Source organism: Passer domesticus, chromosome 16 (genome assembly GCF_036417665.1).
Source record: "Passer domesticus isolate bPasDom1 chromosome 16, bPasDom1.hap1, whole genome shotgun sequence".
NCBI lineage: Eukaryota > Metazoa > Chordata > Aves > Passeriformes > Passeridae > Passer > Passer domesticus.
This window is the reverse complement of record NC_087489.1, coordinates 10,534,608-10,560,443: the sequence shown is the minus strand read 5'-3', so window position 1 is coordinate 10,560,443 and position 25,836 is coordinate 10,534,608. Positions and strand designations below refer to the sequence as shown.

At 47.0% G+C, this 25,836-nt stretch overlaps 1 protein-coding gene and 1 long non-coding RNA gene across 3 annotated transcripts; one reads left to right on the top strand and one right to left on the bottom strand.

The window, feature by feature from the left end:
• LOC135281926 (uncharacterized) lies at positions 1-2,544 on the top strand. The gene is made up of 2 exons (XR_010348330.1): positions 1-757; positions 1,194-2,544. It is a non-coding gene; the product is annotated as an uncharacterized LOC135281926 (long non-coding RNA).
• On the bottom strand, positions 755-22,234 carry CABLES2 (Cdk5 and Abl enzyme substrate 2). Of its 2 annotated transcripts, XM_064391264.1 has the most exons (10): positions 21,695-22,234; positions 10,184-10,255; positions 9,899-9,991; positions 9,069-9,146; positions 7,517-7,625; positions 6,802-6,967; positions 5,973-6,076; positions 5,479-5,585; positions 3,962-4,166; positions 755-3,546 (listed from the first exon to the last, which is right to left on the bottom strand). In XM_064391264.1, the coding sequence occupies exons 1-10, from the start codon at positions 22,198-22,200 to the stop codon at positions 3,406-3,408; spliced, it is 1,581 nt and encodes a 526-aa protein (XP_064247334.1). In that variant the 5' UTR covers positions 22,201-22,234; the 3' UTR covers positions 755-3,405. The 2 variants fall into 2 exon arrangements, with proteins under 2 accessions (XP_064247334.1, XP_064247335.1); XM_064391265.1 differs by lacking the exon at positions 10,184-10,255.
• Between the last annotated feature and the right edge of the window lie 3,602 nt (positions 22,235-25,836).

Here is a 25,836-nt window from a genome sequence, read left to right as displayed (position 1 = left end):
CGCCCGGGATTGTGAGCAGAGCAGCCCGAGCCCTCACGGAAACCAAGAGAGCGTTCCGAGCTCCTCCCAGCGAGCACCAGGGCTCTGGAGGAGCTGGGTCTGAGAGGGGAGCCCCTCAATCTGTACAGATACCTCCAAGGGCTGGCAGAAAATGTTGCCTTTGTAGCGGTGCCAAGGAGAAATGGCCATAAACAAAACCAAAAAAAATCCCACCTGAACTTGATGAATAATTTTCCATTAGGGGTGGCAGATCACTGTTACAGCTGCCCAGGACATGGGCAGTCTGTCTCTGGGGACATTTCAACCGCACCTGCACACTCGGTGTCACCTGCTGCAGGTGACCTGCCTCAGCAGCGGGGGCACAGGGGATGATCTCCAGACAGCCCTTCCAACACCCCCCATTCTCTTATCCAAAACGAGACATTTGGTTACAAACCAGGTACCAAAACAGGTTTTATTTCACAGCATCTTAATTTCACAGAAGAAAAAACGAACAAAAAAAAAACCTCAAAACAAACAGGCTACAACTGAGACTTTTAAATAATGGAATATGACAAAACTAGAAGAGTTTTTGTTTACAGGAAAATGTACAGGCTCTTCTCAAGAGAGTTCTCCGTGCTGAGCCACCCCAGCAGCACCTTCACAAAGCACAGACCCTGCTGTGGTGTAAACCTTCAGAGCAAGAGGAGTTCGGCTGTGCAGACGTGAACAGCTCTGGCTCCGGCTCCGGGTCCCGCGCCGAGTTTGAACACACACGGTACTGAGAGTGCTTTGCCACATGGTGGCAGCTTTTAGGTGAAAAGAGAGAGATTCCCGCACAGGAGGGCGAGCTGGGAAGGGCAAACCCGGCGGGGAGAGCAGGGGGAGCTGCGGGAGGATCCTGCAGGAGGGCTGGGCTGGCTGTCCCTGCATCATCCCTGGCTGTCCCTGCATCATCCCTGGCTGTCCCCGCATCATCCCTGGCTGTCCCCGCATCATCCCTGGCTGTCCCTGCACACACACATGCTCCTGCACAAGCCCCAGGCTCTGGCAGCACCACCCCAAGCTCTGCCACGCAAGGCTGGCACTGCCCTGCATCACCCCTGGCTTCCCAGCTCGAGTGTGTGCCCAAGCCAAGGGCTACAATAACTATCAGACAACATTCAGCTTTCTGTAATTTAATGCTCCTTTATCCCAATTTGTTCTCCTGGAAGGAAACAAAAGCTTGCCGGTTTTATGACGTAAACCCACGGATTCTGGGAGTGTAATTACAGCCCAAATGGCCACCTGAACTAGACAAACTTCCACTGAATACAGACTGCAAAGTGTTGCAAACCAAAGTGCCTTTTGTTCCTTGGATGGTGAGAAAGGAAAGTTAACTTTGTTACAGAAAACTCTTTATACACTAAATAAAGAAGTTCCCAGAGAAAGACACCTTCAGATCTCATTCATACTAATCAAGCTGTTCTGTGAGAAATTTCTTTGCTCTGTTGTACCTCTGGCCCCTCCACAATGCCTTGGGAAGTGGTGGACCACCTGAGCTGTCTGCACCACTGTTTGCTAATTGGAGGCTCATTACACACTAGATGTTTAGTACATCACTATTTCTGCATGCAAGGACAGTTATATTCAGTAGAAAGTTTAACTAGTAGGCAATTTTTTAAAACATTCTGGAAGATATCTGGCAAGCTTATTGTCTAAACTATTAGCTACATCTCACTTCTGGAGACTGGAAAGTCCTTCTGTGTTAAGAGAAATCACAAGCATATTAAATTTCACACAAATAATTTGAAGCTACATACAGCTGAACACAGTTACAAAAAGTTTGATAGTCACTGTAATTATTATATATGAAAAATACACTTTGAGCCCCACTCTGAGAGGAAGGGGCTCCAGTAAAGGTTGCTGCAATTCTAATGAAGCCAAATTAGCTTCAGACAAAACACAGCTGAAGAGCAAGGATTCAGCTTTGGTTTTGGCTACCACCAATATTTAATACAAGGAACAGGAATTTACATTACTTACATGTTGGATAGCAAGTCCCTGACCTCAGCATGAGGTCTGGCAGTTTATGAGTCAAACCTCAATTACAACTTCCTCAGCTGGAATAACCAAGTATCAGTTTTGTTCCTTGCAAAGGGACCCAGTAACTTGTATCATAATATTGCTTCAGAAAATGAACCCATGAGCCAATACCACAGAAGGTTCCACGGATAATCAAGAATTCATTCCCAACCTGGATACTGTAAAAATAAAGGAAGGAATGAGCCAACAGGAAGAGAAGTTATTTGAGCTCTGTGTATGCACTAGAGAGCTGCTGGGCACCAGCCAGTAGTGGCTGCTCAGATGTGCAAGAAATGCCAGTTTTATGAGGACCATCACAGTGATGCAACGCTTGGAAGAACAGAGAGTAAAAAAAGTAGCATTTTAAATACCGAGCATGCTTTGTTTCATTGGCCTCGGTTGGCAGCAGTAACTCTACTGGCTTCATATTTGCTCAGATAAGACCATCTAAAATACAGTCAATCCTAAAAAAGGTGCTTATTTCAGGCTACAGAACAGAGAGAAACAAATAAAACCCCTAAATTACACATTTGACAGCAAATTGCTCTTAGTCAAGTGCTCATCTTCCACTCAAGAGTGAATCAGGACGGCAATCACTTCCCAGCTACCTCACTCAATGTGTGGTACTTCATGACAGGTTTTCAAACCAATTTTCCTTCTAAAGCAAAATGTATATTTTAAAGTTATTTATAGTAAATAAATTGAAATGGAGTAATTTCAGTCTTGCTACTTATAGATCATAGAATAGATGCCCTGTATATTATTAGTGCAGATATACTGGAATTGTTTTCCTTGTATGCAAGGCCAATGCAGGTAAAGAATAAACGGCTATACAAATTCAGGATTCCCCACTAAATAACAGAACTAACTTAAAAAGCACTGGTACCAGACCAGCCAGTTTTAGGCACATCTTTAAAAAAATAAAGTATGCATTTCATTAATGTAAAAATGTGAGAAGGCTCTTAGAAACATCTGAATTTTATGGTGCACTGGAATGGAAGTGATGTTCCTTCAGTTTCAAGGAATACAATAAAGGCTTAAAACAAAACAAAACAAAAGAACCAATACCATAGTATTCTTCATAGGGAAGAACAGTTTTAGTAAAACCAGGAAGATAAATAAGAATAATAAGCAGCCATGACAGCTGACTGGTGAATATTTGTGCTTTAAATGTCCAAAAGAAAACAAAAGTTCAGTAACTCTTCTCGTACCATGCCCCAGATTTGGCATCTGTGTCACAGACCTCACAGTTCCCATCACCCTGCAGCCTTCCCAACGAGCTGGAGCCAGTGGCACCTCCACAGGCAGCATCCTGGGGTGGGATCCCAGCACAGCTGGATGCCAGCTGGGATGGAGCTTTGGTTAAGACTGTTGTGTGAGCCGTCTGTAGTGAGGTAAAACTTGGTTTTCAGGGAGATACAGAGCCAGTTCCAAAGCCACGAGGACGGTGAATTCAAAACCAATGAGATCCCTTCTGTTGAATCTGAATCTCTCTTCTAGTTTCTGTCACAGTGGTAACAAAACAAAAAGGAGGGGAGAAAGAATCAGTTAATCCAGGTGGTTTCAAGGCATTGTTAGATTAAGTCTTTGATGCACAGCCTGAGCTTATTTTCAGAACCAAAACCAGCTTATCAGCTCAGCTGTGACACCCACACAACTGTTACTGCTTCTCTGGCAAACATATACAAGTGCAAAAATAACTTTACTGGAGGATCAGTAAGACACTAGCCTGCACCAGGCAGATAGTTTTAATGTATTAAAAAACAAAGCAAGGAAGAGCCCTAATGAGACATAAAACTGCCTGGAAGAGCTGGTCTTCCATGCTAGCATGTGCCACTGAAAACCTTGCATTTAATCTCTGCCTGTGAGCTGGGGAGGAGGCTCTGACAGCAGCTGGAACAAGGCTCATAGCACTTACATCTATTAGGTGTTTCACTTCATGTTTCCTGAGGTCACTGCTGATCTTGGCTGCGAGCAGAACACAAGCACCAGCGCACAGTTTGCGGTTCTGTTTGTTGAGTTTGCCTTGGAGGACGAGCTTCTCAAAGTAAACGTAAGCCATGGAGACAGTCACGGGCTCCAGACTGCATTCCTCACTCAGGTTTCTCATCTCTCTCTTTAAACTGGGAATAGGAGAAAAGACACCCCCCCAGACATGACAGATTTTATTAAATGCTGTAGAAATACTGCAGCACAGCAGCTCAGAGGACCATATGGGCAAGATTCCTATTTGGAAAACCATGACAAGTTCTGCTAGAGTGGAAAAACCCAGCTGGTGCTGATGCACAAACTGATTTCACTCTTCCAAAACACTAATTCACCTGGCTGACAACATCCACTGTGGTAGAACAATTCCTCATGTGCCCATGAAGACCAGAGCTTAGCTGCCTCACTGGCACACAGGCTATTGCTGTAGGATTTCTGGATTTCTTCTGGGTTCCCAAACTGCTTTGTGATTCATGTTGTAAGAGTGAAGCACTCTGACCTACAGAAAACCACAGCAGAGCCCTGCAATAACAGCAGCTGCTGCACAGAGACCTGTCGAGTAGACACCTTGTGTAAGAGCCAGGTGTGAGGGGAAGGCAGCCTGCTTGCCACACTCCCCACACAGCCAGCCCTTCAGCTCAGCATCTAGCAGGCTTGGAGGTGGATGGCTCCTCCCAGAGCTGCCATCCACACTGCAGCTGCATGATCCCTGCAGGAACACACTGCTCTGAACTGCTGCAGAGGAACATGCAGGACTCAGGCAGAACAGACTGCCCAAGCAAACCTTCCCCTGGAGCTGAGCTGCACCCGGTCCTGGTGACTCAGCAGAATCGTGTTCAAGCTGGCTATTTCAACAGGCTCTGATTGCATTAATCTCCCTGTAACACCAGCAAGATTACAGCTCTCTGAAGGTGCAACAGTGCATCTTGGTGAGAAGCAACCAGATGCATTTACTCAAGTGTGAGAAATTCTGTGTGGCCTCCACCAAAAGCTTTTCTTTACCAAGTCTTTCCAGATCTAACACTCTTTATCCTACAATCTTGTTAAAGTCTGTGGTCATCACTGAGTCTGGTAATTGAAAGGCAAAAATAGCCAGCGGGCCCAGAAAGCCAATCCAGTTGGAGTGGGATTGCAGTGCAGCCAAGCAATCAGGTTACAAGTGTTTGTTTCAAAGCTAACGCTACTCCACTGTTAATTGGCTCCTAGTGTTAGTACACCACAGTTGGTGAAACAAAACCCTTGAGGTGGAACTTTGAAAACCAACTGTTACCCTTTCTCAGCATCCTGAAGATTCCAGCACGGGGCTGTCATCCTACAAGTCAGCTCAACTGACAACAGGAGATTAGTGTTTAATCATATATGCTATTAATAGATTTAGTATTTGCTGCATACAAGTGCAGCCTCAGACAGTGTGGATGATGTCCTTGTTATTCAAGGCTTATTTCTTACCTCCTAATTTTGCTCAGTGTCAACTTGATATGAGGAAACTTCTCTCTAAAGGTTTCATTCATATCCTTTTTAAGGTCTGAGGGTTTCACATACTCTATGACTGTAGTCTGAAATGCAAGAAGCAAAATTTATCATTTGTCTTGTGAACAGGACTGACAGCCAACAACTCTTCCAAAAACACTAATGCAAACTTGAGTTTTATTATTCGCAATGTAACATTTCTGAAATATCCCAGAGTTGAATCCCAACTATAGACAAGGTCTTTAAAAGAACAGTAAACAAATGGTTACAAGAAATAAACAACAACATGAAGACAGGTGTCAGGTTGGCCTTTGACAAACTCACTGTACAAACTCAACTGTTTGTATTTTTCCTAATCAATTATCAGAAAAAAACACTTTTTCTTCCTAGAGGAATTTTTCTTCCTCAAAAAAACTTTTTACAGGAGGATCTGTCAAGGAGTCTCTCCTCCTTCAGGTATGCCAGTCACTCACCATGTAGGAGGCAAAGATGAGAACACGTTTATGTTTTCCACAGGGCCACTGAGGATCATCCAGAAGATTTGGATCATACTCTGCAGCTTCTCCAGCTTCACTTCCTGAGGGAATGAGGAAAGCACATTGGGTCACCAGAAAAAGTGCTTCAAATTCCCTGTTTCCTCCTTAAGAAAAAGTTTTCAAATAGCAAACATTAAGTGTTGGCAGATCTCACAGTACAGGCAAATTGCAGCTACAGGCACATGCTTGCATTTCATAAATGCACCAGTCACAAATTGGAACAATTAAATAAACCACAACACATTAAACAAACTCCTTCTCCACCACACACACACCATGCCTGACACACCATTTTAGATTTAGTACAAACTGAGTTTGCATGTACAAATATACCCAGACAACAACTGCCCAAGACTGAATTATTTTGCCTGTAGTCTAACAGACAGCAGAGTTGTTGTCAGGTTTGCTCTTTTACACAAGAGAAGGGATTCTTGGCACAAACTCTGGCTTGTTACTGTGCTAGAAGGCAAGAAGAACCACCTGGGTCTACGTTCACCAGATGTTTCTTGGTGATAAATATAAAACTCTACATTCCCAAGGAAAAGCTTTGTGCCTCTTGAATGGCATAAACAGAACTAGGCCAGATATATGGAGGATGTAAGGAGTTTGTGGAAGCCTCAGTGCTAAGGCTCATCATTTGCACTGCACTAACGAGCTGCAGCACCTCCATCCCAACAACACACCGAGCACCTGCAGTTGTCTCAGACAAATCTCTGCCTTTTCTGCTGCGTGCACCAGTGATGACAGAGCTGGCTGCTGTCCTTACCAATGTCTGTCCCTGCTGGTATTGTTTTTGCTGTCACAGGTTTGTATCTTGATCCAGGAAGACTCCGGGGAGCACTGGCTCGACAGGGGGGAGCAGCACCGTAGGCGTCGGCTTTGCGAACAACCAGAGCGTTGGTCGGGTACAAGAATTTTGCATAGGACACAACCTGAAAGAAGAGAAAGTTGTAGTGGTTATGGGGGGAAATTTATTGAAAAGCTTACTTCCAGACACCTAGGATTTTCCAAATGAGAGTCCCCTAGAGTCTAGATTTGGGAGTGGGGAGCTTGGAACTCTTAGACAGGAGGAAGGGAAAAGTTGGATGAGGAGTGCCTTGTTTCCACAATTTTAAAATGAAGTGGTGTAGAAGATTTGGTGTGATGGCAAAGAAAAGGCAGGAATCACAAGTAAAATTCTGGCATTATAAATTTAACTAAATCAGCATGAATTTCATCCATATTTCTATCAAACTTCACTCACATGCTTCCTCAGATAGCAAAGCCAACTCAATTCTGCAGAAACAGAGGCAGAAGTGATCACAAGCTTCATCAGCCTCTTCAGAAGAAGCATTATTGCAAGCCACAATTTCAAACTATGGGTCTAAAGCTTCCACTGCTCTGAAAAGCCACAGCTCTCACATAATGGACAGCAAAGCACTTCATAAATTGATTTGTCCCAGCATGAAATGGCCCTGGGATGAAAAAATAAATGTCCTTACCTTGCCATCAGCACCCAGCTCTACTCCTTCCAGTCCAAGCACCATCTCAGTAGATACTGAAACTCCCCCAGAAGGATGTCGCTGTTTCTGTCCCTCCATTTTCAGATCACTAAATGCAGGTAAGAAAGAGCACTATTACACAAAATGCAAGCCCAGCTTCCCATGGTAAACACCAGCCAACACCACCAGGTCAGAGCTCTCCTGCGTGGAAACAAGCCAACCCCTCAATGCCACCTCCAGGAGAGCATTAGTTTTTAATTACTCTTTTCAAAAAGTGGAGATGCTCATTAACCAAAGAATCAGATTTCATTTCAGTATAACACAAATCTACCAATCTACCTATTGAAGGTAAATTGTTTTTAATACGATCTTTCTGCACAAGACCATTCCCAACCCTCTAATGCTCAAACACATAACAGCAAACTTGATTTACATTACTTGTTTCCCAGGATCAGAAACCTGCCTTTCAAGAGCAAATTTGCAACCCCTGTGCACACAAGCTCAAGTTCAGAATGAAGCTGCAGATCTCTGTGTCAGCGATGGCAGCACGTGGCTTTGTCACCAATATTCCAATACAAAATCCAGTTTTCAAGTGAAGAACTGCCTTGCCAGCTTGCAAGCAGAACAGCACAGTGCTCAGAACTGCTCTGAAATAGCTCCAGTGACCTTGCTGATTTTCTATTATGTGGGAGAATATTTTCCCATCAACTATTTTTATGGCATGTATTTGCATACAATACAATTCCCACCACTAAGCATCCGTTTCCTTTGTCCATAAGTTACGGACAGGACAGAAGTGACAACACAATTGTTTTGCCAGAACAGAATTAGTGTTTTGTATGGTGTATTTGTAGATAACAGACCTTCACAGAATGGACTTAAACTTCACAAGGGACTGAAGAAAGACGCAGGGAAATCCAGTTTGCGAGTTTTGTTTCTCATAAATGAAAACAAAAGCTGTAAACAAAAATGTAGTCCAAACAGTTTGTAAAAGCAGTGTGAATCAGTCCAAGCTGTTTCTGCTGTTCTTAGGTTGCAAATAGTGATATTCATGGTTTAAAACAGAAACAGAAGAGTGTCTGTAACTTGTTTAGGTGTAAATTCACTATAAAACCTTAAGAATTTCCACTGAAGGCAACAGCACCCTTCCCTGACACTCCCTGTGCTTTTTTGCTGATATCAATGTTTGTGGCTCTAAAGACAGTTGATTTCTGACCACTTTAGGAGTATAGAAAACCTACACAGCAGCCAATCACATTATCTGTTCAAAGCTGATTTCAGAGATTTCACAGGACTGGAGTTCTTTAAAATGTGAATAAACACTGGAAGAAAAGTCTGCTTTTTCCAGTATTTTTCTCTTGGAATTGGAATGAACACTGTTACTGTGGCAGTATCTGGTTTTACTGCTCTGACAGCAAGCTCTTGTCCTTACACATGAATGGCAGGTTAAATAGGCTCACTTGCTTCAGAACAGGAGACCTACACCAAGCACACTCATTCCAGGAGATCTTTTGAAACAACAGAGCAGACATCTCACAGAGCAGAGGCTCACCTGATCCGCAGCCCCTCGCCGTAAGGCAGGATAGAAAACGCCACACACAGCGTTCGTTTAGCACAGATCAACACTATCCTGCAAGCAGATGGGGAAAGATCAGGATATGAAATAAGATCCAGAAGTTACAAAGCAGCTTTTTGTGGGATATTAACACAAGGCTCTTATCTTGCTCTGCAAGTCATAGGTACTGCTATGGATTAAACATTTTCAGAAAGCAGCAGAAGAGCAGAGGTTTAACACTGACCCTGCAGGTCCTTGGGGCTCTCTATCAAACCTCAGTGTTCAGGACCTGCCATCACCTTGGGAGCTCCTCAAAGGAGATCCCAGTCCTTACATATATATCTATATTTATGTAATTTTTACATAAACATTGTGAAAAGATGTAGATAATATTCTACATTTAGATGAAACCTCACACTTCTATTAATAACAAACATAAATGCAGCCTCCCTTTGTCTTCTGTTCAGCAACCATGAGCCAAGAATTTGGCTAAACCAAGCCATTCTCCTTAATGGCTTCTCCATTTCTCCTCCATTCTCAGCTCTGACCTCTCTGTGCCAGAGATAAGGAAAGTGAGAGAAATAAGAAAAGTGAGAGAAGAGAGAATGATTTAACCTCCTCAGAGTAGGCTGGCAGAATCATCAGTGTATTGCTGCAAATGTAGCAGATATGAGCACCTAACCACCTTTGACAGAAGTCTGGATAAAGCTAACAAGGCCCCAGGGGCATCCTCTAATTCTCACTGACATTAAATGTCTTTCTGCATGGAACTGGAGGCTGCTTCCTACTGCCCACAAGTACAGGGGGAACCTCAAAATCCATGTTACCTGCTGTTCTTGGTGTCATACTGCCTCATGTTCTTGATGAAGTGCATCTTCTTCAAGCTTTTGTGTCTTGGAGACCCAGATATGTGCTTGGTTCTGCAATGATAAAAAGAAAAACAAACAAAAAAGCCAAATCTCTTAAGCGTTCTGAGAAAAATTCATGCCAGTTGTATGATCAGATGGCAGCAGTAGCATGCAGGACCTCAGATATTGGCGTGGAAGAGGGTGGAGGGAGGAGAGGACTGCATGCAACGAGCTGAGGTTAATGCTGCTTTTGAAAACAAGTACCTTCGTACACTGGCATATTCCACTATGTCTTCTAAAAAGTCTAGAGAGCAGCGCTGGGAGATAAAACGCCTTCTGCAAAATGCACAACACCACGAAGAGTGAACAGCATTAGTTCATGGCCTCCGAGTTTATGAACTGCAACAGATCTATGAGCTCTTAGGATGCATGGCAGGTTTTCTGGATTTTTGTTTTGTTGCAAGAGTGCTTAACTAAGAGTTTAAAATTCCTTAAAAGGCCAAGAACTTGTCTCCCCCTCTAGGACTCCTGAAATACATATTTATACCAACTTCATCAACAAGACCATTCATCATCTGCCACACAGAAGAATGCCTACCTCTAAGTTAAACACCTAAAAAGCTTCCAAATACTCATTTAAAGTCTGGCAAGAATGTTACAAAAAGACCCCACCATCAAGGGAGGGGAATAAATAATTTTCTATCAATTTAAGCTCAGATCCAGCTACATCTGTATGATGACCAAACATCTGTGTGCATTCTCCATTCAGAACAGCTGTCTCCAGCTCCAGGAGTCAGCAGACTGTGAGTCTGTGACTGCAGCTCAATAAAACTGACAGATCTCTCTGAGAAACAATAGAGAGGGTTATTAGAGGAAGCAAAAAGTATTTGGCATCCATGTGAAGTCCCAGAATGGAAGATGCAAGAATAATAGTAGGGCTCACGTGAGTTAGTGTAACAGCAATAGGATATTACATTCAAGCAAAAAAAAATAGACTTTGCCAAACTAAGATGCATTACTATTGTCCAAGTCAAGTCTTTCTTTGCTGCTAGAGATTTACAAATGAATTGTGCAACTTTGACTGCCATTTCTACAGGAACAATGCACTCCACCAGCAAAAGCTGACACTACAACTATCAGAGTCCATGTTTTCTGCCTTTGTTTGAGCATGCATTATGCTACACTTTTAGCACAAGCCATGTGTGTTCAGCTCCAAGGTTTTCTTCCCAAGTGAGACAGAAACTCAAGTAATGGGCAGCACTGCCATGGAAGTCAGTGTAGAAGCAGCACACAAGACAGAAGTTGGAGAACTCTGGTTTGACAAGACCAGCTTCTGGCAAAAAAAAAATAAAAATCAAAGCTCAAGCTGCAGCAGAGCAGACTCTCAGCTGCACTGTTCAGGCACTCTCATAAGGAAGTAAAGCTCAGAACTCAACCAGGTAGGAGGATGAAAAATTAGTGTCCTTTCTGCAAACACAAGGGAGGCAAACACTCCCACAGGACTAACACCTTCAGTATTGCTAGAGACTGCCTCCTACAAACCCACTGCCATTAAGGTGCAACTGGAGAACATTCCTGGCACAACTTCAACACCCTCCACCAGCACTTCAGTTTTAAAATTATTACTGGTTTGCTGCTTTTCAGCAAGAATGGCACAGGAATGTTCAACACTTTCACATTTACATGGCTCTCCAGTCTAATCTAGCATCTAAAATTCAATAAAAAACCCTTCACGAAATGAGGAAGTAACTGCAAACCTCCTGGCTCTGATGCAGTTGGTAACATTCACAATCTTCCTCCCCTCCCAGGGGAGACCTGGCTGGATGGAGACAGAAAGACGCCGTGTATGGCAAGCAGAGGGAAAACACAGCTTATGCCAGTGGGCACGGGTACAAAAAAAGCACACAGTTCTGTTAAAGGATGCTTGGTGTGAGCAACAGGATGGACTGGGAGAGCCATGGCTACATCCTCACTCCTAACTCCATGGTGGAGACTCAGCCAGGGTGTTACACCTTCTGAATACCCCCTTGTTTTCTCAGTAACAGGGACAAGAGTGCAAACACCTGAACCGAGAGCAGATCTGGAAGTAAAACCCTGCTGCAGCGAAGGGAAGATCCCACCCCTTGACTCAGAACCACAATGACTCATCCCCACTCTGCCAACAGGAAACTTCATTTTTAGCTACACTTGTAAATAATTTCTGCCTTCAGCGAAGCTTTCACCTTGGAGGAATCCCTGATGCTGAGCCAGACACTCACCCTCAAATCCCAAAACGGGGTGTATGTAAAGAATTCTCACTAATCCAGAGAACCTGAAACAATTTCTAGGCCCAATCCAAAACTTTCCAGCAACACAGCACCCTCAACATGTTCTGAGAATCACTAGTGCAGTACTTGGAGAATGCACCAAAATTTGACACTTTTTGAGCAGTCTGCACTTATAAATATGCACACACACAGATATTTGCTTTAGTTTGAGTGCTCTTCTCATGCAGCCAACTCACACTTGCACAACAGGCTGCACTGGGTCACTCCAGTGACTGCTAACTTGGATGACAAAAAAATGTCAAGTCACCTATGCTGTGCTAAGCAGCTTCACCCAGGATAACCCTTCTTGCTTGGGTCCGTGGAATTCAAAGGATTTTAAGTGGTTTCCATAGTGTGTTTGTTGCTGAAAGCAACCTAAATACTAAGAATACCAACACCTCTACATGTGCTATGTTATGCAGCCTTACCCACGTGTGACTTGGCAATTTGAAACTGAAATACCCAATATTAAAATGTTCATGGGTTCCATGGAGCAGGCTGTAATTCCAACAGAAAATCCAAACATGGCTGCTTGCCAGCACCAGCCATTGCTGTGACAAGCTATAGAGGGTTTGGGTGCTTGCATGTCCCTGACCAGGAGCTCATTTTTGGGTGCTTCCCAGCCTTTTATTTCAGGAGCCAATAAAGCCAAAGCAGTACACTTCCAAACCATTAAAAACAGCAACTGTGTTTACAGAGCCAGAACCTCGAGGGGACTGATCAAGAGCAAAAACACACAGAGCCCATGCCCAGAGATAAGGGGCTATCAAGTAGAGGAATTCTGGATTACGCCGTGGCTCCTTATCTCCCTGTGCACACCCAGGCTCACACAATCCAACACTGCTGCCAAATCCCTGACCAGCTGAACACGCACTTAAAAAAGCCCAGAAAAACCCAACAAATTATCTTCAGAGCTACATTTTGACTCCTGCCCAGCAAAGCAGCATTTTATTCTTCCTGATGGATCTCCCACAGAGCAAACTCAATGTTTAAGTGCTTCCAGCTTCAGAGCTGTCCTGGTCCTGCCAGGGTCCCACACTGGACACTGGGGAAGCAGCAGGGGGATCCCCAGCCCCGAGGGTGACACAGCTCTTCAGTGTTCCCAGCAGGACAGGACACAGCTAAGAGCAATCTATGAATAGCAAGGGTAATCCCTACATGTCCTGTCTTATGAATGCAAAGAAGAAAGCTTGTTAAGTCACAGCTCCAGATTAGACAACACTGACCTTTCTGCTGCCTTGCCAAGAGTTTTCTCCCTCCTCCCACCTGCACTGGGCTACCTGCAGACACCCAGGAGGACAAGGATAAAGCTTTGGGATGTTGCTGCAGTTGGAAGTGTGCAAGTTCTTTAGCAGGTACTGAATGCAAGAGATGCTGGCCCTGTGCTGTCAGATGTGGCTTCAGGCACAGACCAGCCTTGTCCACCCCTGTTCCTGGGCCACTGACAGTCCTCTAAGGCACTCCCATGGCCCCACTCTGCACTCACAGATTCTGCAACAAACAGCACAAATCTCATTTTAACCCCGTAAAGCTGGGCCTTAGCCTCCAGTACTGGACCTGACAGTGGCCAGTGGTGCTGCTGGCATTTGGCCACTTGGAAGCTCCTCTGTTTTGCTCTTCTGGTTCCTGCATTTCTGCCACAGCAGGTGAACTGACCAGCTGGCCTCCTGAAGGGTGAAACTGAAAGCTTCTAAAATCTCAAGTATTTCTCCCCCATCCTGATTAACCCCCATCCCTCTCAGGTACAGGGCTGCACTCTGAGCCCACCACACAGCCAGAGCTCAACCAACATTCAGATGTTTCCACCCAAGTTCACCTTATGCTGTGATCTCTTGTTCTCAGCACCTCCAGGATCACCAAGCCCAGCAATAGGAGCATTCAAAGATGCTGCCAAGGCTCTCCCTCCTCCAAGAGGCCCAGCACTGTGGATTTGTTTCTATTGGAGCTGCATCCATGGCCCTGCAGATGCTGCATGCACACACAGGCACACACCCCAGGCACTGGGCTAAAATTAGCAGCAGGGCTGATACCCTCTGCTGCTCTTTAGCCATCCGTACTGCCAATAGATGAGTGCAATGGGGGAGGTCAGGGATTTTTAATTACTGTGGAAAATTAGGGCCTAATAGAATTTGGTTTCCTATTTCTCACTTGAGTTTTATTTTAATATGATGTCCCTTTCTAATGTCCTTTACAGGCCTCAGTAGGATCACATTTGTCAAGAGGCTGAGTCATTAATACAACAAGGACAAAAAATCATTTACTGGTTTTTGGAAGCACTAGCTTAAAAACAACTGTCAAAGGTAATTTGCACAAGAAATCCAGATCCCAAATCCTGTTTACAACAGGAATACATACCTGTCAGCTTTGTTTTGCCAAGACATATTTTAAACATTAAGCTGTATTGTTTTCATTCCTTAAGGCAAGACAACAAACAGATATAAACTGTGCTTGGGCTTCACTAGGTAAAATACAGGCATTGGAGGATTAAGAAAGCTACTCCCTGTATTTAAGCTCACTTTTTAGCAGCTGCCATTTCTCCTGCAGCCCAGAAGATATTCAGAGATTTCAGAGTGTGTGAGTGGGAGCATCCCTGCTCTGCTATCAGTGCCCTGTGCCTCACCACCCTCGGCGCTCACACTAATGAGTTTCCTGCTCAAAAGCAGATTGAGTACAGCTCACTGGTAGCAACAAGTTATCAGTAATTAAAGCCAAAAGAAGCCTGAGACTGCATTTACACTGAATCATATCAAAACCATGTCTTTGGTAAAACAAATGACTTCACAAAGGATCTGTGTCATGAAGAGCCCAGCACCGAGCAGGCCATTTTCATGGGTGGATGGTTTCAGCTCAGATGTTCCTTGAGAGGCAGAGAAGAAAGACACTTTGCATCACCAACAGTAAGTGTACAGCTCAGTGCTCCTCCTTCACAAAGTCGGCTCTCACTGTTTTATGGCACCACAAACATGCATTTGGATTGCAGGCCCCATCCCAGGAGCCTGACATTTAAGTACCAGCCTGCCAGAGAATAAATAGGAGTCTCACAGCAGGGCTAGTTTAGCTTATTCATCCAGTAATCTTCATTTTAAAGGGTAAACTGAAATCAGCCACATGAGTATGAAAGATACTTTTAGGCTACAGAGCAGGTCCCTCTGTGACAGCCCAGGATGAAGGAGGAGGCCTAATTCCTTCAGCTTTGTGCTCCTACTCAAGGTTTGCCTGCAAAATTGAAAGGGCACCAGGGGCTTTCCTGCTGGTCCCAAACAGCCAGGAGAAAATCCTGCACTCCTCCACCAGCACAGCCACATGCAAGGGAAGAATGTGTCACACAGCGTGTGGAACAGATGAGAAGGAAGAGAAATGAAGTATAATTTGAATGAAGGTGGAGGCCGAGTAAGTGGGAAGCTCACTAAGCCTGGAGAGTTTTAAATACTAACAAGGAAAGAAATTAGATAATCTTCACAGCAGCTGCTACTTCATTGCTGATTCACAACCACATATGATTAAGGCCTAATAGAGAATGAGCTTTATATTCATTGAGTTTCATAAATCACATTGTTTTGGTGCTCAGAGTGTTTAGACAATGCAAGGAGAAAATAATGCCTTCCAGTAAGTATTGTGAAAGCCCAGCTGTTGCAACAGAACCACCAAACCAGATGTGAAGTTTGCTGTGCCCACGGCCCTCTCCTAAAGCTCACTCCTAAAAATCCCTTCTGCTTCTCACAAAGCAGGCTAGATGTGCTGGCCAGAATACCACCAGCATTTCTCCAATTTTCTCCCAGTTTCTGGAGGTGTTGATAGCTCACCAACCTGGCTGCCCCCGGGCTTTGTGCTCTGCTCACTCAGCACTGAACTGCTGACCAAAACAGGCACGTGAAATGCAAAGTGTGTCCTTGATGACACTGTGGGCATTATGCTAGAAATATTCATGCACTTCACTGAGAGATGATGCTGTCATTTCATCATGTGCCTTGCTAAATAAAAGCCTTCAGCACAATAAACTCCCAAGCTGAAAAAAAAAAAAAAAAGGAAGATTAAAAAAAAGAGAAAGAGATGCTCTTAACTGGGAAGGAGAAAATTAAAATTGGTGACTGGAGGAAACCAAATCAAAGCAAGCTCAGAGAGGTCCCACAGTGTTTATATGGGCACCTGTTTTTTCCCATTTCATCAGCCATCCCCTTCAATGCACAGTCAAGAGGTTGCAGCTTTACTAGGGCAAAATTTTATGCTTAAATTGCAGCAGCCACAACAGAGCAAGTGCAAATCTGTCCTTGCTGCTGAGCAAGAAGCCCTGACCTGCAGCAGTTCAGCCCATGCTGTGGGGACTCCAAAATGAACCAGCTAGGCAGCTCTGAGGCAGGTGTGCACTTGGGTACCACCACCTGAGCAAGAGCTGGCACAGGAGGAGCATTCCCTGGAGAAGAGCTCCAGGATCACAGCCTCAGCAGCAGGGTCAGCTGGCAGCAAGCTTTGAGTTCTAAGGGCTTGGTATGTCTTGTGAAACAGAGAGCCAGCTGAAGGTTCCTCCTTTAACACCTTTTCAGGGAATAGGTAAATTCCTCTTACAGCAGGTTACAGTAATTCCAGGTGAATTCCAATCACAGTTGGTTAAATACACAACAGCTGTAAACCAAAGGTCAGGAGTCTGGGGCTCTGTCTGAAGAACTGGGTTGACTGAGTGGCTTTAGCTGAGCACCCTCCAACTGCAGTCACCTGCTTTATCAACAGTACCTTGTGCTCATTAAAGAGCCTAAATTTCATTGTGCATTTTTAAAACTCCAACTACAGAGCCAGACACCTTCAGAACAACCTTCAAAACAAGGCTCAAAAATATCTTCAAGCTCGCTCAGCCTGACAGCCGCAGAGCTTTAACTGGTTGACAGATGGAAAACAGGAGAACACAGTATTTAATATACTATATATCTAATATACTATATATAACTAAATAATTACTTTTAATATACTATACTGTAACACTCCTACAGGACTTCCTCACTGGAGGTCTGAATGGGATTCCCAAAATTAAGCTATTCTGGTTTTTATATTTAATTTGGTAGTTTTCATTCTCTGATGAGGAGTCCTTGAAGCAAGACAACATCATACTGACCACCCTCATCACCTCCTGCAGAAAGGAGCTTTGAGCTGGAATCCCAAAACCTGCAGCATCCCAAAACCCACTGCCAGGCCTCCTGCATCACTCTGAAAAGCTGCAGAATCCATCCACAGGTAAAATCAGCTGCGAGTGCAGTTAATTGTGCACAGACTACTCCTGCCTGGAGAGCAAAGATACTTTAAAGGCTCTGGACTGTCTAAATTGAAGAGGTCAAATAACCTCGGTGTTGGAAGTGTCACAGATCGCCTGACCCAGACCCATTCACAGGAGTGCACAGGATACAAGGACTTGCATGTTCTGATCTCCAAGCTTCCTGCTAGGCATACAACTCACTTCTGCTTAATAAACCTGGCTGGGAATGTCCACAGGCAGCTATAAAACACTTAATACTGGACACATGTAATTCACCTGCAGTCAAGAATATGAGAGAAATCTGCTGAAGCAACCTGGGGAGGAGACTGCAGCCTTAACTTTTCAGCTGACTTTTAAATGAAGTTCAGGCTTAGAATATGCTCATTTTCAGCCTCGAGCAGCATATCCCAGTCTGCTGTTCACCTCTGAAAGGTCAAAGCTTGTCATCTTTGACAGAGCTCACTGCTTCCTGAAAAGCACCATGTGCCCAGCTTATTCCAAATTAGGTTCAAAATTTAGACTACAACTTTTTATTTCATCCATCTCAACAACATCTGTTTATTAGCAAAGGGGTTTTTATAAAAATATTTATATTCCTTTAAGTGACAACAGCAGCTAAGCTGACAGTAGGATAAAACAACATATTAACCACCATAAGTAAAAAATCCTGACAAAGCATTTCTGCTGTTCCACCCACAGAACTAATCTGATCACACCTATGTCAGCAATCTGGCATCCAATTAACACTCAAAAGCAGAGTAGGTCCAGAGTGTTGCTGTTATCAACTACTGTTTAAACTCCCACTTTCAAAATGACCTAAATTTGCTGATAAATCAGAAATGACTGAGCTATCACAAACACTCAGTTCAGCTCCCTGACCACTGAACTCCAAGGACATTAAAGCATCAGTCACAAATAATTTAGTCTCTGTGTTTATTCTTAGGCCCAGAAAAATGCAGCAAATTATGGCAAAACCAGCTGCTTTTACATTACACTATAATGAAACCTCAGAAGCACAACAAGCATTGACATCCAGGGCTGTTGTTTCCATTTTTCATGCTTTCATAACCTGGCTATTTCCAGGGCTCTCTGCTATCTGTGTTTCCTCAGAAAGCTCTGCCAGTTTCAGACCCAGCTGCAGAAATTCATTAAAAATCTGTGAATGCCGATTTGTTCCCTGTTTGCTGCCTCCCTGCACTGCCTTCTGTGAGGCTCGTTCTTTGAAAGAACAAAAGAACAGAGCAAGATGGAAAAGGAGAAGGGAAGAGGGATGGCAAGCAGATCAGGCAAGCTGGTATAACACAGCATTGTAACTTAAGATCCTGTAAACAGAAGATTTCTTAGGAAAATGAAAGTGGAAGGTTAAAGTCATTCCATTTGCAACGCTCAGCCAGCAGCACAATGAAACCGAGCATCCAGGTTTGGATGGTGCCTCCTCTGCTGAGTTTCCATCCTAAAGGACCTGAGAGCTATGGAGGAACTCCAGGCTAATCTGAAGGTGTCTCCTTCCCTGGGCTGTACTGCAGATCCTGCCTGTACCAATAACCAACCCCCAACTGGAGCAGAGGTGCTGGCACACCCTGCCCTGAGCCACGCTGGCCGCTCTCATCAGCTTCTTGCAACCTCTCAATCAAGTCAAACAAGGTCAAGTTTTGTAATAAAGCTCTGCCCAATGATAATGTCAGTAGATAGAGATGCTGATAGGAGATAGAGATCTCCATGGATCGGGGCAAGCCCCAGCAGGATGAAATTCCCAGATATGGCACAAGACTGGTCACTGAACACAGGCAGAGCGAGTCTGGAGACCCTGCAGCCAGTGATCCTCATGCATCTGAGGAAAATTCAAAGCAGCTCTTGACAGGGACTCAAAAAGGACTCTGAAGAGAACAGCTGCCTGAAGTGGATACCAAGGATGAAAAGTCCAGGATGGCAGTGCACATTCCACTTCCTCCTTCCCTCCAGCAACTTCACTCGCCTGTACCTCTGCATGATGCATTCATGATCTGGAATAGCAACATCGCTGTATGGCAAAACAATTCTCAGATTCCCAAATCCTAATAAAAGAAGATCCATTTTGTAATTGCTGACTTTGGAATCTTAGTTTGCAAACAGCTCACCCAACATGAAGGGGACGGAGTAAAAGCACCACTGTCCTGAAGGACATTCCTCCTTCAATTCCCTGAATTATTCCTCACGTATTTACAACAACAAGAGATGCCTCTGCTCAGTGGGGATGGGAGATATTCTGTCACAGACATGAAACTGCCCAGTGAAACATAAGGTGGTAAGTCACTCACCCTGTGAGTTGACAGTGAAATTGTCATTACAGAGGGATGGTCCATTTCAGCCACTCCTGTGCCCAGTGTGACTGGGATGAGGCACACTGGCTCTAACACATCTCCACAGGCAGCACAAAACTTCCTTTTGTCAGAAGACGTGTGTCCATGTGAAGATGTAAATCTCCCTTTTGATGGTTTCAGCAGATGCCCTTTTTCTTTCAAGATGAAAACCAGATGAACTCCCACTCCAAATCACCCTCAAAAGTAGTATGCAAACTGATCAATACAATATATCCAGCCAGATCTTCCATGCTTTATTTTGTCATTACTCAGACAGAAGCCTTTTGATTCCCTTGATTGCCTCTTGCACTTCTCTCTACCTTTTCTTTCTGATTCATCATTCTTTTCAGCCAGATTGATTAGAATTACTGTAGTGGAACAGCTCAAACCTGATGCCAAAGAAAGAGGCAGGAATGATATCGAATGGGAAGATCTTAGGAATATTTTCTTAGTGACTTGTCATGGGAAGGGGAAGGATCATCTCTCCAGAACTCTGCATGCACAGGCACAACGAAAGCCACATCCACAAAGGCAACTATGCTTTGAAACTCTTGATACAAAACTTGCCCTCAAGAGCTTCGCCTACAATATAAAAGCAATGAAATTAAACCACACAGCACCTCCTGTGCTGGCTTTTGTGGACCAGGAGTGCTGGGTAGGAACTGTTCCACAGCAACACCCTCACTCCAGGCTTTCCTGCTCAACAAGCGGCACACAACTGCACAATACAGGGCACCCAGCTGGCAGCCACAGCTCCCATTTCTCCAACAAACAAGGAGGGAAAGGGCCCTTCCATGACAAGAAAAGCAATAACGTTTCAAGAGGAAAACACCCCAGGAGGGACAGCGCATGAGGACCCCCTCACATTACTGACAAACAGCTACTTCTCTTCAAATTCATCTGAACCCCCAAGCTGGGGATACACAGGGCACCTCCACTGTGAGATGCACACTGAAAAGGGATACTGCATTAGCAAACTCTCCAGCTTTAAAGCACCGACAACATCTCTATTTCAGCTCACTGACAAAGCTCTCGAAGCTACTGTAAAGACCACAGAGACTTAAAGCCTTTGATACTGCTGCCTATCTGCAGGCTCAGAGGGCCAGCTCACTTTACAGAGCTGTTTATGCAAGAAACGGCCTGAAAAGAGTTCTTTCAGAGCTCAAATCCCCAAGATCTGAGCAAGAGCCTGCCTTCCAGTCGATCGGAAAAGCAACATTTTCAGCCTGACAGAAGTCCCTTGGAAACGCAATGGTAATCCTGCTCTGAAGGCCAGAGCATCCTCCCCCGAGGCTGACTCCAAGTCCCCTGTGCACAAGCATTCATTAATACACAGTTGCAGAGACAAGCAGCACAAGAGCAGGAGAAGGCACGACACCAGCAGCGGAGGAAGCGCTCTGCCTAACAGAGACCCTGCCAGCTCCATCTGGAAACAGAGAAACGCAGAAACCGGGCTAGGGAAAAGCAGAAGGCAGGGTTCAGGGTACCGCAGACCTGCAGCCAGAGCCTCAGCGAGAGATCCCCTCCGCAGATCCCCCTCATCCGCCGCTGCGCCGCCCGGGGCATCCTCCGCGTCCCCGGGCCCGAGCGGCGTTGCCGAGGCGGCGGCAGCGGGGCCGGGCAGCGCTCCCGGGCCGGGCCGCCGGGGCAGGTGCTTCCTCCCGGGGCTACAGCGGGGCCGGCGCCGCCTCCCGCGGCCGCTGTCCCCGGGGGCGCCCGTTTCCCATGGCCCGCTCCCCTCCCGGAGCCGCCGGCCGGCCGAGGGCCCTGGGAAAGTCCGGCTCTTCCCAGGCCCGCGGGGGGTCCCGGCGCTTCCCACGGCCCGCGGGTCAGCGCGGCGGGGGCGGCGGGTGTGGGCTGGCCCGGCGAGCCCCGGCCCCTCACTCACCTCTGCCGCTGCGCCTCCAGAGCGAAGCCGCCGCCCGCCGCGCTCTGCGTGGGGCTCAGCAGCCCCGGGGCGCCCGGCTTGGGGGCCGCCAGCATCCCCGGCAGGGCGGGCGGCGCCGGGGGCGGCGGGCACAGCGGGCCGCCCAGCAGCAGCTGCGGCAGGAAGATGCCCCCGCGGGCGGGGTCCGCATCCCCCTTGGCTCCGGCGGCGGCGAGCGCGGGCACGCCGGGCAGGAGCAGGGCGGGCGGCGGCTGGCATACGGGCGGCGGGGGCAGCAGGCGCGGGGGGGCTCCGGCCGGCTCCGCCGCCGCCTCTTCCCCGTCGCCCGGGCCGGCGGGCAGCGGCGGCTTCTCGGCGGGCGGGCAGGGCGGCCGCCCGTCCAGGGAGATGTTGTTGAGGAAGAAGAGGGCGGCCTGCCGCCGCCGGGAGTCGCCCCGCTTGCGCGGCGGCGGCTGCTCGCGGGGCGGGCGGGGAGGCGGGGAGCCGCACGCCGTGGCCGCAGCCATTCTCCGAATGAGCCGCGGCCGCCCGGGCGGGGCGGCTGGAACGCAGCGCGGCCGGCGGCTCGCGCGCCCATTGGCTGCGTCGCGCCCGAATGCAAATGAGCCCGGCGGCGGCCCCGCGGCCATTGGCTGCCCGCGCGAGGCCCCGCCCCCCGGCCGCGGGGCCGTGCCGGGTCCCGGCGCCGCCGGCGGGGGCAGCGCCGGAGCCCCGCGGGACGGGCCCGGCCCCGCGCCCCCGGCCCTGCCCGGCCTTTCCCTTTCCTCGCTCCGCGGCTTCCCTGCCGCAGCCGCGAGCCCACCGTGCCCCCATGCAATCCCCCACCGTGTCCCCGCACGGCCACCCACCGTGTCCCTTTGTGCTACTTTCAAAAAACTTCTCCTCCGCTCGTGTCCCCACCCAGCCATCAGCAGCGCCGCTGGCCGCCTGTTCCCAGGAGGTCCTGGCCTTCCTGCAGGACACATCTGCTGGACCCATCGCGGGCGCTGAGCCCGCCAAGCGCTGCTGTCGGAGCGGGTGAGGATGCTCTTGCTCCGTGGCAGCGGGCTCGGAGCCCAGCCCGAGGCTGGCCGCGCTGAGGCGGACCCAGCCCGCCGGCCCCGGGCGCAGACCCCGAGTCACCCCCAGGCAGCCCCCAGGGCCGGGCGGAGCGATGGATCCGCGCTCTTCCAGCTCCTGAGGCAAAGCCAAGGCAGTGCTGATGCTGGGCCGTATATGGGCAAGGCAGAGCCGGGGCTGGGAGGACATAAACTCGGTATTTATCTCCGCAAAGTGACTCAAGGCATCTCTGCGCCACACGTTTCTTCCCGGACTGGTGTGTTTGTGCTGCGCGGGATGAACATTCCCCTCCGGCACTCGAACCATGTCTGTCACATCCCGGGATGATGCTCTGCCCTTGCCTTTCCTCGGGGTGATGTGTGCTGGCAATGTCCGTGCCGCTGGAAGGGGATGTTTGGGAGCTGTGCTGGGCGCGATGGAGCCTCCGGAGCTGAGAACAGCAGTGTGTGGGTGCTGGTGGCCTCTGTGTTCCTCCGAAACCGAAATGAAGCCTTCCCATGCTTCCCACCTCTCATGCCCTGAAGCAGCTTGTGCTCCCAAGCAGGATTTTGCCCACACAGTACATATTTTAAAGTACAGACCAAACCTGCCGTTTGAGATGTTTACCACTGAAAGTTGCAGTTACTGTATTTGCAATGCTGGACCTTTAGAGTGGTGAATGCTTTTGCCAAATAGGCTTAAAGAAGCCACGTGGCAGCTCTTAATATTGCCTGCAGTCTACACCAACAATCCAACCGATGTCTGATGACATGGCCTGAAACATGGACACTGAGTAAAAGATAGGTTTTGAAACTGTCCTATAAAACACATACGGGTTCTATGTCTTTTCATATGCCTGTTTCATAAGATCGTTTTTTGTACATTGTTGCAAGTGGGCCATCAACACCTCTTATAGTATTAGTAACATATAATAATAATAATAATAATAATAATAATAGGATTAAGATAGGAGATGTAAGACAATGTTTTCTTGTAGGCTTCCATTAAAAATCCTACAGTGAAATACAAACTCTGCCCTTAAAATCCCAAGAACGCATTCAGCATCTTATACTATTCAATATAGGTCAGATTTCGAGCCTAAATTATTTGGCAGGACCATTTCATATCACAGCTGTGGAAAAAAATAGTTTGGGATAAAAAGGAATTAAAATCCTTCCTGCTGGCAAGCTCATCAAATAAGCCAGGGGATGAATAGGCATGGAAACCTATCTAGGCTTGCTGCAAACAATTCCTTAGAACCCAAGATTGGATTTTGAAAAATAAATGTGTGGCTTTTTTCTCATTCTTTGCCTGTAAAAATAGCTGTGGGATGTAAATCGTCCCACTGAGTCAGCGCAGAAAGGAGCATCCTCCATGGCTTAGTGAGTTGCTAACTTCAAAGCTGAATTTAGCGGTTGGAGTGTTGCTGCTGTAAATGTTGGGGAGCTTTTATCTGTGTCTGACAACTCCCAGTGTTTGAGTACAGTGAGCACAGTGCTGTGTTTCAGAGAATGTGATGCTAAAACAGAAGAATGGCACATCAGCATCACTCCCACAAAAGGCAGAGCCTGGGTACAGCCCTGAACCACCTTTTCTCCCTGTCTGCTGCAGGGAGGGAATCCCTGGAGAGGGGAATGAAGGAAGCCCAAGCTCGTGGGTGTTCTCTCCTCCACACACAGGGATGCTGCTTTGGAGTGGCAGGCTGGACTCTCCACCCTGCTGCTTCAAGTTCTGGCTGAAGCCTTTCCCAACCTTAACCACCATGAAATCACATGGAAATGGACAAAGAGAAAGGCAGGCAGTTCTGCATTTACAATGACGTTATTGCACAGATGTAAAATGTTCTCTGAATCACCAATACTCAACTCACACTCATTTTGCTCCTGGAGCTCCTGCTCTGCCTTAAAGGAAGCCCTGGGCTGTTTGGATACATGTCTGAACAGTCAGGGGCTGCTGGGATAAGGAGCTGGTGTGAAACAGGACAAGCCTGCAAATCCTTATTCCAATACTATTTGGGGAGTGGAATCACCAAGGTCACAAGGATTTTTCTCCATGCAAGAACTGCAGGATCTGGTCTGAGCATCTGATATGAGACAGCATTTTAAAGTACTTATGTGGGCTGGCTGTTATATTTTTTGCAAAATCATGGCCCTGAATCAAGCAAAGATAAACAGGTCACAAGTATATTTAGGCTGGGAACCAGAAGTGCAGCTTCCAGTTGGAGGAACTACTGGTATTACGATAAGGCACCAGAAATTGCTGTAGACATTTTTCCAGCCTAAGCAGGGTGGGAATGGGGGTCCAAGAGACCTCACAGGGACCAGGATAATCTCTGGGAGTCTGGGAGGAGGACAGAGAAGTGCATCCAGAACTTACTGTCCCTTCTCTCCTGAACAAGCTCTAATCCTTGTCCCAAATTTCCTATCATAGCTTACATTTAAATTCTCTCCTGAAATCAGCACACCTGGGGGCACCAGCACTCTTTGGAGCTCAGCCTCACACTCACCACATCCATATAAAGACCAGCCACTGAGTTTTTGGGAATACACATTCCCCTAAGCTCACCTTCCCCCCCTCTTGGGTCTGTCTCAGAAAACACCCGCAGCTGCCATTCCCTGCTTGTGTTCCATGTGCAGGGAATGATGAAACCCTTCCTAACCCCATGCACATGTTGGACCTCTCCTGCTCCCTGCTGGCACATCCATCCCCATTGCTCTCCTCCTGCATCCCAAACCCGTGACACAGGTTTGGCCCAACTCTCAGTGCCACCAGCTGGGTGGTTTTAATCTGCCTCCAGTGGGTTCCAGTTTGGGGTCCTGGTGTTTTCTGGCTGCTGCTGGAGCAGAGCAGCAGAATTCCCTGGATTGCCGTGGGCTCGCCCTGGTGGGTGACACAACCCTCTGCTCTTGCTGTGTGTTCACAGTTACAGCAAAACCAGCTGCTGCTCCCCAGGAGGCAGACATTGCCAGCAGCCCTGTGTGCCTTGGAGAACAGCTCAGGTTCTCCTGCGTGGCACAGAGCATTTAAAACACATGGAACTGGTTGATTTAATCCCATTTCTCTGTGCTCAGAAGGGCCCCGTGCATTCAGGAAAATGTTGTGTG

What these genes read in the sequence shown, in the direction of transcription:
- CABLES2 (XM_064391264.1), bottom strand. Translation starts at nt 22,200, where the DNA reads ATGGCTGCGGCCACGGCGTGCGGCTCCCCGCCTCCCCGCCCGCCCCGC. An exon ending in CTGGAGGCGCAGCGGCAGAG is followed by an intron (nt 10,256 to 21,694) that starts GTGAGTGAGGGG and finishes TGCATTTTGCAG; the next exon opens with AAGGCGTTTTATCTCCCAGC. An exon ending in GGCGAGGGGCTGCGGATCAG is followed by an intron (nt 7,626 to 9,068) that starts GTGAGCCTCTGC and finishes ACCTGCATTTAG; the next exon opens with TGATCTGAAAATGGAGGGAC.